Here is a 17,398-nt window from a genome sequence, read left to right as displayed (position 1 = left end):
GCGACGCCGCTCGGATCTCCGCACAGACGCGCCATGTCTGCTGTAAACGGCGGCCCCGTGTCGCTCAGCTGCCGCCCAGGTGAGTCCGTGTCTCCCCGCGCGCACCTGCCCCACTCGGCTCAGCGTGGCAGCCGGGACTCCGCGGGGCAGCTTTGTTGTTGTTGTTGTCGTCGTCGTGTGTGGGGATGTGACCAACGCAACGCGAGGGCTTCGTGGGGCCTTGCGAAAGACGACCGGAGGACATGGAGCAGCAGACGACTCGAGTGGCGACGCTTCGTGTGCCTGGGCTGAGATCTGCCAAGCGGCAATATCCGCAAGAGTAGCAATTTACCCAGGAAAGCCACGCTGACCTTTATTTACGAGGGTGTCCTGTCGTGGGCTGCTTGGTCATTAACAGCAACATCTGTGCGTGTTTTAGCTGTGGGAGGAAAGCCACGCAGAACAGGGGGAGAACATACAACCTCGACAGGTCCTTATTGATGAGGCACGAGCGTTGCCAGTGCGCCACTCGTAGAGACCCAGATATCTTGAGAGTTTGAGAGAATCTCTCGTGGTGGAGCTCTGGATCACGGAGGAGCGACATGGTCCGCATCCTTGATGTCTCCTGTCCTGATGCTGAACCAGGGGAAGGGACCCGGGGTCTCTTCCCGGACACGGCCGTGCAGTTCTTTTGCATATTTACCTCGGCGTTGTCACTGCTCGCATCGCACACCCTGCAGCAGCCACGCGGACCGGTGGAACCGGTCTGGCCAGGGTTGGTGCGGCCACATTCCCGCGCAGACCTCCACCCCCCCTTGCGGAGCCGCAGTGCGTAACAACCACGGCGTTCTTGGCCTGGAATCTGTTGTGATTCATGGCGGTAGTGACGAGTCCGCCAGGATTGTTAACCACGTACGGGTGGTGATGCAGGAGGGGTTGGTGTGCGTGACGTGGCTGTTGTGATTGAGAGGAATGTTTGTGGGGGGCGTTGATTGTTGATGCTCTTTTGTGTCCGATACCTTTTGATAAACAATGGGCGAGTTTATAACTGGGGTTGGGTTTGGAGAAATAATTGAATGGTGATCGCAGGTCACCGGATGAACACATTTGGTACCATCTGCACAATGGATGTGTGATTGAGCTTCACCGCAGTCACTATTATAATCAGACCCACTGAATCACATAGAGACCCATACTCATAGAGACCCATACTCACACAGACCCACAATCACGGAGACCGATAGACTCACACAGACACAATCATATAAAGACCCATCGACTCCCACACAGACCTAGTCTCGCAGCACAGAGACCCACATACTCGGAAAAAGACCCAAACTCACACCTGGAGCTCACAGACTCACGTAGAGACATGTACACCCATATAGAGACCCAAACTGTACCATACTAAAAATAAGCATCAGCATCGTTGTGGACAATGTCACAAAATAAAATAAGCAGGCAACGTCTACACATTTATGTGTGTACATAAAAAGAGGACTTTCTTGCACATCCAATCAGTCGCACGGATAATAATTAGGCTACCGAGTTCAGCATAGGCACTGATTTAAGCAAGCCGAACTGCCGATGAGACACTGTCAAAACCAGTTATGTGTGCTTGTCTTGAAACGATGCCGCTGAAATCCTACACTTCCAAAAGGCAGTGCGGCTTGTGGGTTGTGTAATCTTTTTTTATGTGGAGAGATAGATTTGTCGAGGAAACAAATTGTCTGTTTTTCTATATTGCACAACAATGTGATGAGTGATGGATTGAAAATCAGTCACAATTAAACGGTAAAGGCACAGCCTTTAAATTTCCTGCTCACGCCACTCCTTACGTAAGGGAATCAATCCACAACTCTGATTTTGTTGCTGGACGCTTGCCATTTTGGGCCATTGGGTCTGTGCTCAGCGACCGTGTTTGTTTTTCATCTTGCCACTGGCTGTGGAATGAGATGGTGGTGGAGTCAGTGGACACTGAAGGTGGTGGCCGTGCTTTGCATCCCACAGGTGCCGCTGTGATCGTGTCCTGTCCGGCTGTGGGGCGCCTCGACCTCTGCGCCACAGCGAACGTGACCAACGGCACGGCGGCCACGGCGGCTGCTGGAGACAGCCCCTACAACTTTTACATCGGCCTGGCCCTCGCCGTGGCGTCCAGCATCTTCATAGGGGGCAGCTTCATACTCAAGAAGCGCGGCCTCCTGCAGCTGCAGGCCAAGGGAGTCTCCCGAGCTGGTGATTGCCCAATAGGCGCCTCGTCGCCTTCGTCTCTTTGCCTGCCCCTCCTCTATCAGTCAGCAGACCCCAGGACTCCCTCCCTCCCTCCTCCTCTGTCTCAACACGTAAAAAAAAGTTTTTTTTTTACACATCCTATCAGCCACACGACCTTCTGGCAGTGCAGTGATTTCATCAGCATTGCTTAAATACAAACACTGGACCGGTTTTAACATTCAGTGTCAAATCAGCAGTCAGGCTCGCTTGAACCAATGCTGGTGACCTGCCAGATGTTTGCAGGCGAGGACACTCGCTCTTGGATATGGTGTGTGCAGATTGAAAAGGCTGGATAATTCACGTTTCATCATCTCTATAGATGTAAATTACTGACATTCCCCAGAATGCCACTCAACCCGCCTCTACTGGACATCTGTGAAAAAAAGCTTCACGGGTCATCGGATTCCTCCAGTCTAAATAAAGATTCTGATACGATTCATGTGTGTCGAGTATGATAGTTTGTATTGAACGAGTATGCATATCTAACAGGGTTCTTAACTATAAACATCTGGTGGTTCACGTGCATTGGGCCAGGTCGATGTGATAAGACTGAATACTGAAACCGGTTCAGAATTTTGCTTGTATTTGAACCAATGCCGGCGGGGTGAAGGTAACGTAGTAACACTCGTGCATCGTAGCAAGAAGGCCCTGGGTTCGATTCCTGATCAGGTGCCTTCCTGTGTGGAGTGTGAATGTTTCCTTTTCTGAATGGGTTTCAGCTGGCTTCTCAAGTTTCCTCCTAAATCTAGAAACTATACAATGTGATTGGTAATGGCCAAACATCCCAAATACTGAAAAATAACCTGCAAATTGCTTAATCGGGATTACAAGAGCAACATCGCCCCGACTGTAGAAAACTTGTCAGGACCCTCCTAAAGAGACCCCCTGAGGCTTTCTTGGGTACACGAGCGTTGTGACAAAACAATGAACGCGATCCTTTTTGTTTACCAGGTGAAGGCAGCCATGCCTATCTCAAAGAGTGGATTTGGTGGGCAGGCCTCATATCAAGTGAGTACTCGCGATTTTACAGATTACATCGGGTCAGAAACATCCATTGTTCTGTTCATCTGTGCTGTCGCGTGTGTGTTAAGATGTTTAACTGAAACCCACCAGTGGAGTGGCAATGCTAGGGCAGTCGCCTCCTTTCACTCTTCTATCGCTACGGTCATCGACTGTTCTGTTACTAATATTCTCCACGACGCTCATGACTGTTTTGCATGATGTATAGTTTCGCGTTGAACCAAGACCCACGTCTAGCAGAGAGGGTCCTTAACGGTAAACATCTGGCAGTTTACTAGCATTGGTTCAAGCGAGCCTAATTCTGTTGGTGACACTTCATGTTGAAACCAGTCCAGAGTTTGTATTGAACCAATGCTGAAAATTGGACGTGTAGAATGTTGAGCTGTAGCCTGTAGACGTGTGAGAACGTTCACCTTCATAGCGGCCCCCGTCCTGTTCTGCAGTGGCGCTGGGCGAGGGGGCGAACTTTGCAGCCTACGCATTTGCCCCGGCGGCGCTGGTGACCCCACTCGGAGCGCTCAGCGTCATCATCAGGTGAGACGAGGGAGCCACCGTTTCCACAGAGCAGACCCGCACAGGTGGCATAACTAGAGTGGGTGAATGCGTGGGTGATTAATTAATTCATGAATACGTGGGTGAATGTGTGAGTGCGTGGGTGGGTGAGCTACTGACTGACTTGCCAAGTGAACGAGTGAGCATACCAAACCTGGACACTATTTTCAGTCGCCCTAGGTATATCAACACTGCAGCAAACTGTAATCAAATGCAACACGCTACCGGTTCTCGGCGTGCCACTGATGCCGCGGGAGGGATGACCGCGTGCGTCCGTGTTGATTTTGTGCGTCGTGTTGACCGTGTGTTGCCCAGTTCGACGCTGTCCTCGTGCTTCCTGGGTGAGCGTCTCAATCTCCTGGGGAAGGTGGGCTGTGCCCTCTGCCTCCTGGGCTCCACTATCATGGTCATTCACGCCCCGGAGGCCCAGGAGGTGTCTTCGCTCTACGAGATGGCTCGGCGTGTGCAGGAGCCAGGTTCGTTCATTTGCCAGTTTCTATCTCGCTGCGCTTGATGCAGTTCAATTTAGGTTCAGCTCGATTGAAGATCCGGCACTCGCTGGATTTCACTCCAGCCACTCGCTTGCTCATTGGTAGTCGGTCACCTCCGTATCACTCTTCTACCGCGATTACGACGACTATTACCGCGGTTACTGTTCCAGTGAGCTACACTCGTCAAGTCCTCCACCCGTGTGGAGGACTCGGTTTACCAGACTGCCTGTTTCATCTCATCCATCACTGTTCAACCACCACACTGCAGGTCACAACAACACGGTCGCTCACTCACCCACTCGCTCATGTACATATGAAAGGGTTTTGTCGAGTTCAGATCTACCACTTGTATGTGTTTAAGACGGCTCCAAGTAATTCTAATCTACACACAACCTCATAACAGGAGTGGCACAGTTCGATGGCTGTTGGTGACCAAAATTATTACGCGTGGCTCAATTATTGTTTACAAACGTAGGTCTGTGTTTTTACTCGGACTGCAGGGTTTGTGGCGTTCGCCGTTGTGGCCGTGGCGGCATCGCTGGTGCTCGTTGTGGTGTTTGTGCCGCGCTGGGGCGACTCAAACGTGCTGGTGTACGTGGGCATCTGCTCGGTGGTGGGCGCCCTCACCGTGGCCTGCGTCAAGGGCCTGGGCATCGCGGTGCGCGAGCTGGTGGCGGGCCGCTGGAGGACCGTGCTGACCGACCCCCTGGCGTATGTGCTGCTCTTCGGCATGGTCGGCTGCCTCGTGGTGCAGCTCAACTACCTGAACCGCTCGCTCGACGTGTTCAGCACGGCGCTCGTCACGCCCGTCTACTACGTGTGCTTCACCAGCGCCGTGCTGCTCTGCTCGGCCGTGCTCTTCCACGAGTGGGAGGGCATGAGTGGGCATGACGCCGCGGGGTTGCTCGCCGGCTTCCTCACCGTCATCGTCGCCATCTTCATCCTGCACGCCTTCCACCACCTGCCCGACGAGGCCACGCGCCTCGGGTCACTGCGCCAACCGTCCGGCGGCCCAGCCCGCACGGAGACCCCGCTCCCAACGCTAGACGGAAGCCTGGGCTTCGCGTATGGGCATCGTGACGACGACAGCCGCCGGGAGGAGAGGCCCGTGGAGCCGCCCTGCATGGGATATGTACGTTTCCCCCGCAGCCACAGCTCCCATTGACTCACGACAGGGTTAGGTGGTCGACACAAATCTGTGTCGTGAGATCCTCCACCACCCAACATATCGAAACAAATCGTCATGTGTGCAAGCAATTAACGTGCCAATTATTTGTTTCGACTCGCTTACCTGCGAGTTGAAGAACAGCTCGTTTGTTAATCGGCTATTATTGTTACGCTTGACACTGCCAACCAGCATTTTCCGGGCAAGGTCCAGAAAGTCAGACATTAGAATTGGCGCATTCAATGTAATCCTGACTTACTGTGTTCTGTATGTAGGCTCTGTTGAGCAATATTGGGTGCTGAAGGGTTTCACAACATAAATCTATTCAGATCATTACGTGGTCTAACCCAAAAATCTATTACGAATCCGATTGCTAAACCTGCGTGTTAACTTGTTTTCCAACATTTACAATGTTGGAAAAAACGTATATTTGCGTGTATGGACATGCATGTAATCCTTACATAACTTAAGAATTACCTACACACAGTGCAATGGTTAGAGTACTGCGTTACGAAACCGGCAACTGAAATTTGATTCCTGCTCACGGCCAACATTGGTGACGAATATATGAACCTCCCCTAAATCAACTTGCCCTTACATGAGTATGCGGTGTGGCGTGTAAACAATAACATTGGAGAGACAAAGGCGGTGGGCCGTGGTGCTAGCCACACAACCCACTGTGCGCCATGTTGTCCTTCATAGGTGCTCGCTAACAGCACTAGCCTCCACAGTCTGTCAAAGTTACAAGTGGGATATTTGTCTTTGTGCAGGTAAATGGCGGCGCGTCAATTCCGTGCGACACTTACCAGCTGTTCGTCAGCCAGTCCGCCGGGGGGTTTCCGGAGACTCGGGCTGCCAGCTCCTACCCCAGCGCCATCGACGACTGCTGGCCCATCCTCATGGAGTTCCACGACGTGGTCGGAACCACGCTGCCGCGGCCAGTGCCGGTAGGGTCGCTCATGGGTTCACACGAAGGCCACGCCGAGCCCGACACCATCGGCATTCCTGTCACGCGAGTGGAAGTTCCGGCGCGGCTTGGCGATCTGCTGGGCCAGCACGGGATCACGCGGGCCGTGCCAGCGAGGCCTCTGGCCGAACAGGCTGTGGCCTCGGTGGCGTGACGACTGGCGGTCCCCGCCAGGAACAGGGCGACGTGGTGCATGTGACCGACGGCAGGCCGTGGATTGGACGGGTTTATCGAGTCGGGAGATGGAGCATTGAAGTCTGCTTTTGCACAGGTGCCGGGTGGATTGTTGCACGGTGGGATCGTGAGAGGTGGTGGCACCTTGGGGAGGTCTCATCCAGCAGTGGATTGATCATGGCTGACGATAATGATGCTGAAGTCAGGATTCCAAACAAGGTGCCTAGGAAATGTTTAAATCCTGTTCTTTTTTACTTATTCTTGAAAGAGAACAATAAAGTTTATCTCTACAAATTATGTTATTCTTGTTGTGTGTAGCTGCTACCAGTATAGTCACCAGTATTGTGGTCATCATTTAGTGCTAAATTGTACGGTGGTTCCACTTTAGAGTTAGTTTTCCATTGAAAGCAACTCTTGTGCCTTGTGGACAGTATGGGAGTTCATTACAATTGATTCTAGAAGGCAGCTTTTGCATAGAGATATCTCAAAGTTGCATGAGAATCGACGATGCCTCCTGGAGGCCGAATGCTGCACGAGCTTCAGTCATCGCCGGCTCATAAACAGGACGGCAGCCCTGCCAATGTGCCGCTGATGAAGGCCCCTCTGCGAGGCACTAAAGTTTGACTCGAGGAAAAAAAAATTTTGGATAATTTTTTGTTTGTTATTCAAGTTGTGTATACTTCAGTTGTAATTATGGCGCTGTGTTTGTGAACGACGATTACCGAAGTGAGGAATGTCGGGACGCACGTGTGACCTGGTGTATTAGGCACCGCGCGTGACCCCCCCCCCCAACCGCACGGAGCGTGACACTGGAAGAGCGATGCGGCCGTGCGAGCAAGAGTTCTCGAGTGACGCACGGCTTTTTACACAATAAATATTTATTAACTTGGCGTCCGTCATTGCGCGTAGATGGCACCGTCACGATGTTCTCACTCACGCGGGAGCAGACTTGAGTTGTTTTTAAAATGTAAATACAAGTTGTTGACCGCTCAATAAAATGCCCAGAGTTATAATCTTGCACATTCGCTATTTTAAAATATTTTGTCAGTAGCACCGACCTCTGTGTTCTGTCTGTTTGTCTCTTATCCCAACCAACGTCAAATACAATTTACTGCTGCTGCTGTACATTCCACCTGCTGCTGGTGTGGTCATGCATGCCACTTGACACAGTGAAACAAATTAAAGTGTCATGCGTACGATTGTTTAACAGGTCAATTTGTATTTTTTTGGCACATGGGTAAGTTGAAACAATGCTTACAGCCAAATGTAGCAATTAGATTTACGATGTTTTACTTGAAACTACGACAAGCATCTTCAGAACAAGGTCCAGGAAGTAAATAAAATCCAGGATTCTGAGATTCAAGTGAAATGTCGCATATCTAATTATAGCTATATCTGGTTTCAAGAATTGTTATCAGACACACCGGTAAGTGAGCTAACACTAACAATTGGCACGTTAAACGCTCGTATATTGTTCGGCAATTTAATTTACTTTGCTGTGTCAGGCGGTGGAAGGTCTTATGACACAAATATGGAGAAATTGTTACGTGGTTCACCCTTAAAATCTATCGTGAATCTACAACCTGCGTGTTAAATGTAAAACATCTAAATGTCACAATGTTCCGTGCACGTGTGGCCGATACACCATGGTGCGTGTGGCTGTAGTTGTCATAGTAACAACTGAGCCATGGTTACCGCGACACCGCCTGCTTGCTGTTGGTACGATGGGGTGGGGGACTGCGGTGGTGGCCGCCACTTGTGGGTTCCTTGTGCGGTTGGCAGGGAGGTGGCGACGGCGTCAACCACACACGGCCTGAGCCATTGACTCCACTGCACACCACACACACACAGCATACACTGCAGTAAGTGTCACACCTTGGGAGCTCTCAGCGTGGCTGAAAAGTAATCGTGTAGTTATAAAAGGTAAACCTCCAGTCCTGCAATTGCTTACAGATGTAGTGCGAGTATAATTTAATTGAAGATTGCAATTGGTTGGTGCGAGTGGTATGTTTCAGTGCCTGGGAGATGGTGCGCTAGGGTATCGGCATGGGTGTGCGTGCTTGGTTGTCATTTCTCGTGAATTTTTTGGATAAATTCCACTTTTTTGTTCTGTATGAAACCACTCCCCTGTTGAACCGTTGTGGCGTCCTGGCTACAAAATAAAGGCAACGTTTCACCCCTACTAAGTGTTGTCACAGGTGAGAGCTCTTACTCGCACCACTCCTTCCCGTTGTACATGCATGAACGACCCAGCCAACTAAATAACAATCGTGATGCCGACAATGCGTCCAAAAGTCAGACGGGCATGACGATGGATCCTTACGCAGTGGGTGCCTCCCCTGGCACACGGCCTGGTTGAGAGTGTTGAGGAACGTGGAACGGCTGCAGTTGAATCCGGACTCCAGCTGTAAGACGCAGCCAAGCCTGTGAAAGCGGGGACACGTGGGGAGATGTGGAGAGACACGGGGAAACATGAGAGGACGTAGAGACAGGTGAAGAAATGCTGAGACACAAATTTCAGCAAAGACTTGTGGTGCAGATTCCCGCAGGCTGTCCTGGTTAATACAGAGTGTATTATTACTCCACCTCTTTACTGCAGAGGTATTACGTAACGGGGTGTGGCGAGCTGTTACGTTGGGGGTGTCTACATCAACGTCCGCAAACGGTCACCACCCTGGGGGGCTGTGTGGGAGGCTGTGGCTGGGATCCCACACAGCCCCGCCCCTCGGGGGGGGTTGGGTATATAAGGCGGTGAGAGAGAGCTCGAGGCAGTCATCGAAGTCAGAAGACAATGAAGAGCCAGTGAAGATTGAAGACCGACTAGCCTAGCCCTGGGACTACCCTGTCTCGCAGTTCTTATAAGAGCCGAGCAGGGCAAGCCAGGGGCGACCTCAGAGAGCGAGGTCTGGGTCCCTGTGAGGGCCAGACTCGAGTGGCTGAGGGTCGGACCTGAGCCGAAGCTGGGCCAGGTCAGTTAGCCTCCACTAGGATGGTCTGAGATAGAGGGGTGTAGTAGGAGCTAATGGGATCCTTAGCTGAGGAACACATCCTCTAGTACAGGGGTCGGCAACCAAAACAACAAGAAGAGCCATTTCTTTCCAATTCGGTACAAAATTCAGTATTTCAAGAGCCGCAATGCATCTATGTACATATGTAATAAACGACTGGACCACGATGTCTGGCTCAGTGTCCTTTATTATTCGGTTCGTGCTGTACACCCACACGGCTGTCTTTACTCTGTAGCTTCTCCACGGTGCTGACTCCAATGTCGGCCCGATCCACAACAGCAGCTCCGCTGCTGTTTCTCTCACACAGCCCCCCTTGGCTGTACTCGCTGCTGCTCTTCTCCCTCCGCAGCTCTCACAGCTTCTTGCTCTCTCTCTCTCTCTCTGCAGCTCCTCCTGGCAGCCACACCGCTGCCTCTAACAAGCAGCCCTCTCTCTCTCTCTCTCCGCAGCTCCTCCTGGCAGCCACACCGCTGCCTCTAACACGCAGCCCTCCTGGCTGTCTCCTCCGCAGCTGCACACCACTCCGCAGCTTCCTCTTATCTTCGGGGTTGGCTCCCGATGGCCGTCGGCGCCCCCCCCCTCTCCACACTTGCCCGCGTGGCCTCACTCTCTTCCGCTCACACCCCGACTGCCTTCCCCTTCCGGTTTACCCGCTTAAGGCCCCCGAACCTTCCCCCCACGTCACATGACTCCACCCCCCGTGACGTCACCTCCGGAAGGTCGCTTACGCCCGCATTACACCACCCTCCCCCGTAGAAAAATCCCAGCCGACCTCGGCTGACCAATAGCAAATCGTAATGCGGCGAACCGAGCTTCCCCCCCTAAAGGACACTAAGCATACAATGTAACAACAAGAATAACAACAACAACGCAATTACCTCAACGAACGTACAAAAAGCATGCAATAAATACAACTGTAAGAAAAAAAATATAACAAGACAGCAACAATCAACGAAACGTAAGCGATTTGGAACGTGTGCGGGTCGCCGGCCCGTCCCGGACGGTCGGCGGCCCACTCGCAGAACGGGAACGCGATGAAAGTCGAGGAATGACAGGGGGTAATCCCCCTGTCACAGCTGGAAGTCCACCGCCGTCCCGTGTCTCTAAAGAGTTAGTCTTGGGCTTGTCCTGTGACCGTGCCCGCAGCTGGGTCGGAAAGGCTGCAGGGCTCGAAGGTCCCGCAGACCTGGCAGGCGTCCTCCGAGCAGGGCCCCTCGTCCCCCGCAATGTCACGGCCGGCCTGTCTGGAGCAGGTACGACAGGCGCTCGAGCAAGATCAATGGACGCAGGCAGGGGAGAGTCAGCAACAACAGACCCCGGCAAGGCAACATTGGGGGATGACGCATCATGTAAGGGAGCAACATATGGTTTCAAGCGCGACGTATGCACAACCCAGCGACGAGACCCAATCTGGACGCGTGCTGACTGTGGGTTGGGAACCGCAATGAGGCGTACGGGACCATGCCAGGGTTTGTGCAATTTCGGCGAGGTCCCCGGACGTACCTGTGGACAATGAAGCCAGGCTAGGTCCCCAACCTTCCAAGGGCACTCCCCCTCAGACCGTCGCGCATATCGCTCGTTCCGGGCCTGGGCTTTGGCCGTAGCCACGCGGGCATTCTCCCGTGCCTCCGTGACTCGGCGAACCGTGTCCTGAATGTATTCAGGAAGTGGTTTCCGAGGTCCCTTCACCCCAGTTCCCAATTGCACATCCACCGGCGGCACGTTTTCCCGACCATACATAAGGTAAAACGGCGAATATCCTGTAGCCGCATGAGGCGTCATCCTGTACGCCGAAAGCACCCCGGGGATGTGCAGATCCCAATCTGATTGTTGTTCACTCACGGTATGGCAAAGCATGGCAGACAATGTCCTGTTCAGCCGTTCAACCATACCATCCGTCTGCGGATGGTATGGGGATGTCCGTACTTTCTTAGTCCCAAGGCCCGCGCACACTTCCGCCAATAATTTAGAAGAGAAATTCCTGCCCTGGTCCGTGAGGAGTCTCTCAGGCGCCCCCTTATCCATAATATACCCAAACAAAAAGGCGTCGGTAATGGCCGCGGCCGACTGATCGGGCAACGGCCAGGCCATCGGCCAACGGGAGAGGTACTCAACCCCTACCAGCAAATATTTATTACCCCTCGCCGATGGTGGAAAAGGTCCCAATATGTCCAGTGCCACCAATTCATTGACTCGAGACACCTGAATCGACTGGAGAGGCGGCACGTAAGGATGTTTCGGCGGCTTACGTTGTGCACACGCAGGGCACGCGCGCACGTGCCCTACGACATCTGTCGCCATGCCGTGCCAAAAATAATGACGTTGCAACGTCAACAAGGTCTTCTGCACCCCTAAATGTAAGAGAGTGTCACAATGGAGGGTTCTAATCAACTCGAACCGCAAGGACGTTGGTACCACCAGGCGCCAACGTTCCTGGAACCCCTCCCGCCACATAAGCAGACCATCTCGGAGAGCGGTTTGCGGCCCCACAGCCGTACTCGGACTCCCATTGTCCTTAGCAGACCGCTTCCGCAAGGACACCAATGACTCATCCATCATCTGTTCCCGGATCCAGACAGACCGCGGCAGATTCAAAACCCCGTCAGCCGGTCCCGGTTCCATCGGAGTGTCCGACTTCTCGACGGCCAACGTGAGCGGCTGAGGGGGGTTTGGAATCGGCGAACACCTATGCGTCCCCGACTCACATTTACAAGGGCCGCGCCGCGGTAATCTGGAAAGTGCGTCAGCGTTCGCATGGCGCACTCCCTTCCGATGTTGAATTTGGAAGGAAAATTCCTGTAGCGTGTCCAACCAACGTGCCAACTGTCCGGATGGCTGGTCAATTTTAAGGGCATATTGCAAGGCCGCATGATCCGTACGCACAATAAAGGAACGACCGTAGAGGTATGGTCGAAATTGCCGTAGGAAAAAAACAACCGCCAATAGTTCTCTGCGAGTGACACAGTAGCGGGTTTCCGCAGGAGACAAGACTCGGCTACCATACGCCACGACACGCTCTACACCCCCTTTAGACTGTGATAACACCGCCCCAATACCTGTGTCACTCGCGTCCGTATCAAGAATGAATGGGTGATCGAAATCGGGATAATCCAATGTTGGGGCCGTGGCCAATAGATCACGCAGACTCCGAAAGGCCGCCTCCTCCGGCTGTCCCCAAACAAACTTCCGTCCTTTACCCGTAAGGAGATGCAAAGGCCTCGCAATCGTCGCAAAACCCGGCACGAATCTTCGGTAATACGAGGCAAATCCCAAAAACCGCCGAACATCCCCCACGGTGGCCGGAGTCGGCCAATCCCGGACGCACGCCGTCTTTTCCGGATCCGTGGACACTCCCTCAGCGCTCACAATGTGCCCCAAATAGCGGACGGACCGTTGCAGTAGGTGACATTTCTTTGGTTTGAATTTCAATTTGGCAGAACGCATCCTCGTGAACACTGTCTCCAGCCGCGTCAAATGTTCATCGAATGTGCGGCTGAAGACAATGATATCGTCCAAATATATAAGACATGTCTCCCACTGCAACCCCGTCAAAACGAGCTCCATCAATCTTTGAAATGTAGCAGGGGCCGCATTCAATCCCATCGGGAGACAGTTGAATTGAAATAACCCCTGCGGCGTACGGAATGCGGTTTTCTCCCGTGAGGACTCGTCAAGGGGAAGCTGCCAAAATCCCGAAGAGAGGTCCAGTGTGGAAAAGAACTTAGCCCCCGACAATGCGTCGAGGGAGTCATCCATACGCGGCAGGGGGTACGCATCTGCCACCGATATCTTATTCAATTTGCGGAAATCAACACAAAATCGCAATTTGCCATCCTTCTTCTTGACCAAGACGACTGGAGCGCCCCATGGGCTGTTAGATGGCGATATAATGTCCGCAGCCAACATGTCTTCCACTGCCCCCCGTACGTGTTCTCGCTCCGCAGGACTCATCCGATGCGAATTTAATCGAATAGGGGCAGCATCGCCCGTCTCAATGTGATGGTAAAGCAAGGAAGTGCGGCCCAAATCCAAATCATCGGAGCTGAACACATCGGAATATGTCAACAACAATTTACGCAGCGCACCACGTTGCTCCATGGACAGGGAAGAATTTTCGTCACATAAATGAGCAACCCAACGATCATCCGAACTCCTTGGCTCGGAAACCCCAGCAACAACTCCCCGGCTATGTGGACAATCATGGGTCGCAAACGCCGTAGTGGCATGTGCCACAACCGTACCGGCCGGGACACGGACGTTTTCTCCCCCCGCATTAAGCACCTGTAAAAACGGTAATTGATCCGGCCGGACGATGGTCTGTGCCCCCACTAACGCCAACCCGGTTGTTATCGTGGTGGACGGTGACAACAAGACCCCTACTGCTCCTAGCCGATCAGGCAGGGGCTTCCGATACCGCAAGGGTATAAGCATCTGTGTACCAGGTGGGATGTCCACAGATGCGACGGACAGCGCCTGCACTTGTACGGCCGAAGCAGGTCGCCCCCAGGGCGACGGCAGAAACGAGATTTGACGGCCCCCCGGCAGTTCAATACAATTCTCATTGATTTTGATCAAAATGGGCATCTTAGCCAAAAAATCGGTGCCTAACAAACAAGGAACCGCCAAAGATCTCGATATCAACACAACACCCGAGGCCGACACATCCCCAATAGATATCTTAGCATCCACCTGACCCACGATACCCATGCTACCCCCGTTCGCAGCGACGCACGACCCATAAACCGGACGCACAGCCCCCGGCGGAATACCCAACAGATGGAAAATGACATCCGATATAATAGTCGCAGACGCCCCCGAGTCGACCAAAATGCGCACGTCCACACCTTGTATGGACCCCGGTACGGTGGACGAACCCGTAGCGGCCGCGACAACTCTCCGTGCCAATTTGCGCCACTGCGTAACTGAATGACAAGGCCCCGTCGATGGCCTTTCCCTAACAACAACAATAGGATCGCGCAACACAGGTGGTGGGTGAGGTGGAAAGCCTTGCCGAGTGTCTGGTGCGTGCCGACATGCCTGTTTCGGAGGATCTTTAGCCGACTTGACCGGTGCCGAGGCCTCCTGCTGCGGCGGAGCCGGGAAGCGGGCCCAGCAGTCTCTGGCGTAGTGGCCCTTACGCCCGCAGCGGAAACATTCGGCCTCGTTGCGCCGAAGCGCAGGCCTCGCCTCCTGACGGCCCCGTTCTGGTAGCACCGCGCGCGGTCTCGGCCCGCCGCGTCCCGTCCATGGAGCGGAGGCGGCCGTCAGTTGTTGAGGGCCCCGGTCATCCGGAACATAGACGGCCTGCGCAGGGTTCCACCCCAGCGCATCCTCTTCTTTGACGGGCCCTCCCGTCCACGCCGTCACTTGTTTCCAGCGACGGAGGTTGAATTGCGCATCGAGACACTTAGCAGCCGTCCGGGAAGTTAGCTTCTCATGCCCACACACAGGCATGGGGATCCCTAGATCCCGAGACAGCTCCAACATTTTCCCTAATATGAGAGGCTCGAGCAGATCCTGTGGCGTCTCAGGATAAGCTGCCATGGCCAGCTCCAGCACCGCACCCCTGAACGCCACGGGCGACTCCTCTGGTGCTCGTTGTCGTTGAGCGAATCGCCGATGCGCATCATCTGGTGGCTCATAAGCATCGGCCATTTCTTGAAAAACACCACATAAAGTTGCCTTCTTATCGGTCGCTATGGAACGGAAGAATCGAACAGATTCGTCGTCCAGGAGAGTCGGCAACACCTCCAAAGCCTCCGCATCGGTCCATCTTGCTGTGCGTACCGCCGCCAAGAAGCGGCAGGCGAACGCGCTCCAGTCCCCACCGACGGAAAATTCTTTAACCGTTGTAAGGTGGCGACTCCGACTCCTCTTCCCGCCGTCTTCCAATGGTGGTGGTTGTGATGGCAAATTCAAAATGGCGTCGGCCCGCGGCGTGGCCAAGATGGCGGTTTGGCGCCACGGAGCGCGCAAAATGGCGGCCTCTTGCCGCGTGGGCAATGGCGGCGGCAGGACAGGCAACGTGGCGGCCCGCGGAGCACCACTTGCATCATCCATCGTCCCTGGCGCGACGAGATGGCATAGATGCGCCAGGACGTCCTTAAGTGCCTCCAGTTGTACCGCCATCGCTTGCCATCGTTGATCCGCGTCTGATGATGTCGACGGACCCGCCACCGCGCCAACATCCTCCACTCCCGTTCCCGTGGTCGCCTCAGCCGGGCTCTCCTCCACCACCCCAACAGGATCCGTGGTTGGGGGGAGTTCGTCGTCGTCGGACGAAGAAGCCGATGCAGGCGCCGGATTAACTTTCTTCCTCACTTGTTTCGACATGCCGTTGCACTTCCGACACCAGTGTAATAAACGACTGGACCACGATGTCTGGCTCAGTGTCCTTTATTATTCGGTTCGTGCTGTACACCCACACGGCTGTCTTTACTCTGTAGCTTCTCCACGGTGCTGACTCCAATGTCGGCCCGATCCACAACAGCAGCTCCGCTGCTGTTTCTCTCACACAGCCCCCCTTGGCTGTACTCGCTGCTGCTCTTCTCCCTCCGCAGCTCTCACAGCTTCTTGCTCTCTCTCTCTCTCTCTGCAGCTCCTCCTGGCAGCCACACCGCTGCCTCTAACAAGCAGCCCTCTCTCTCTCTCTCTCCGCAGCTCCTCCTGGCAGCCACACCGCTGCCTCTAACACGCAGCCCTCCTGGCTGTCTCCTCCGCAGCTGCACACCACTCCGCAGCTTCCTCTTATCTTCGGGGTTGGCTCCCGATGGCCGTCGGCGCCCCCCCCCTCTCCACACTTGCCCGCGTGGCCTCACTCTCTTCCGCTCACACCCCGACTGCCTTCCCCTTCCGGTTTACCCGCTTAAGGCCCCCGAACCTTCCCCCCACGTCACATGACTCCACCCCCCGTGACGTCACCTCCGGAAGGTCGCTTACGCCCGCATTACACATACGTACATATCGTCAAGAAGCAGCCCGTAAAGAGCCGCATGCGGCTCCGGAGCCGTAGGTTGCCGACCCCTGCTCTAGTAGAATCGGGTGAAGGGGCCGTTACCCCTTGAAGTGTTAGGGTTCGCTACGTGCTGTATCGTAGCTCTTGTTAATAAATAAGTGTTGCCTCCATCGACGTCTCCTGCGCTACTTACACCCACTACATTACCAAGGAAAACCTCAGAGTCTCATGATTCTGTATCAGGAAGGTTCCGGCAAGTTTTTGCAGAACGGGGCAATGATTGAAAAGCATAGTCCAATTGAGTAAAATTTTGACTTAACTTTCGTGACTGCAGGAACTCATTTGGTAACGTCACGTAGAGAGAAAGAAAAATCATACAAATAACAAACCACAACGTTTTGATCGCAACACAAGCGGTCGTCATCAGGAAAAGGGGTTTAGCCTCTAAAGGCAAACTGTTTATAAAGGTTTAAAATGGGCGTAGCCCAAGTGTCAGCAGCATGGGCGGGGCAGCTAATGTTAATGTAAGTGATAATCGGAGTGGGCAACAACCTCTAGCTGAAACCTCCACCGTCAACCTCCACTGTCAACAGTGAGTTTGTAAAGCGAGGTGCAATTACCTGGCAGCCCTTTAATTGGTGGAAACCCACCACCAGCACCGTCGTTGCCCATCACTTACATTAACATTAGCTGCCCCGCCCATGCTGCTGACACTTGGGCTACGCCCATTTTAAACCTTTATAAACAGTTTGCCTTTAGAGGCTAACCCCCTTTTCCTGATGATGACCGCTTGTGTTGCGATCGAAACCTCGTGGT

The 17,398-nt window shown here is 53.6% G+C and overlaps 2 protein-coding genes across 5 annotated transcripts in view; one reads left to right on the top strand and one right to left on the bottom strand.

The window, feature by feature from the left end:
• LOC144936296 (magnesium transporter NIPA2-like) lies at positions 1 to 6,913 on the top strand. The gene is made up of 7 exons (XM_078863379.1): positions 1 to 79; positions 1,990 to 2,214; positions 3,202 to 3,258; positions 3,714 to 3,804; positions 4,138 to 4,298; positions 4,814 to 5,445; positions 6,249 to 6,913. Exons 1-7 carry the CDS (start codon positions 34 to 36, stop codon positions 6,597 to 6,599), a joined length of 1,563 nt encoding a protein of 520 aa, XP_078719505.1. The 5' UTR covers positions 1 to 33; the 3' UTR covers positions 6,600 to 6,913.
• A 577-nt stretch (positions 6,914 to 7,490) lies between these two features.
• LOC144936294 (gamma-tubulin complex component 5-like) overlaps positions 7,491 to 17,398 on the bottom strand; it is a 32,493-nt gene continuing 22,585 nt past the window's right edge. For all 4 annotated transcript variants that reach the window (XM_078863374.1, XM_078863375.1, XM_078863377.1 and 1 more), the window contains exons 23-24: positions 8,943 to 9,043; positions 7,491 to 8,449 (exon numbers count right to left, since the gene is read on the bottom strand). In XM_078863374.1, coding sequence (XP_078719500.1) covers positions 8,418 to 8,449; positions 8,943 to 9,043 — 133 coding nt within the window. In that variant the 3' untranslated portion in view covers positions 7,491 to 8,417. The remainder of the gene's footprint in view (positions 8,450 to 8,942; positions 9,044 to 17,398) is intronic.

The sequence above is a fragment of the Lampetra fluviatilis genome, chromosome 15 (genome assembly GCF_964198595.1).
Source record: "Lampetra fluviatilis chromosome 15, kcLamFluv1.1, whole genome shotgun sequence".
In the NCBI taxonomy this organism is placed as follows: Eukaryota; Metazoa; Chordata; class Hyperoartia; order Petromyzontiformes; family Petromyzontidae; genus Lampetra; species Lampetra fluviatilis.
Note: the sequence above shows the minus strand (reverse complement) of the source record. Positions and strands in the feature narration are given on the sequence as shown.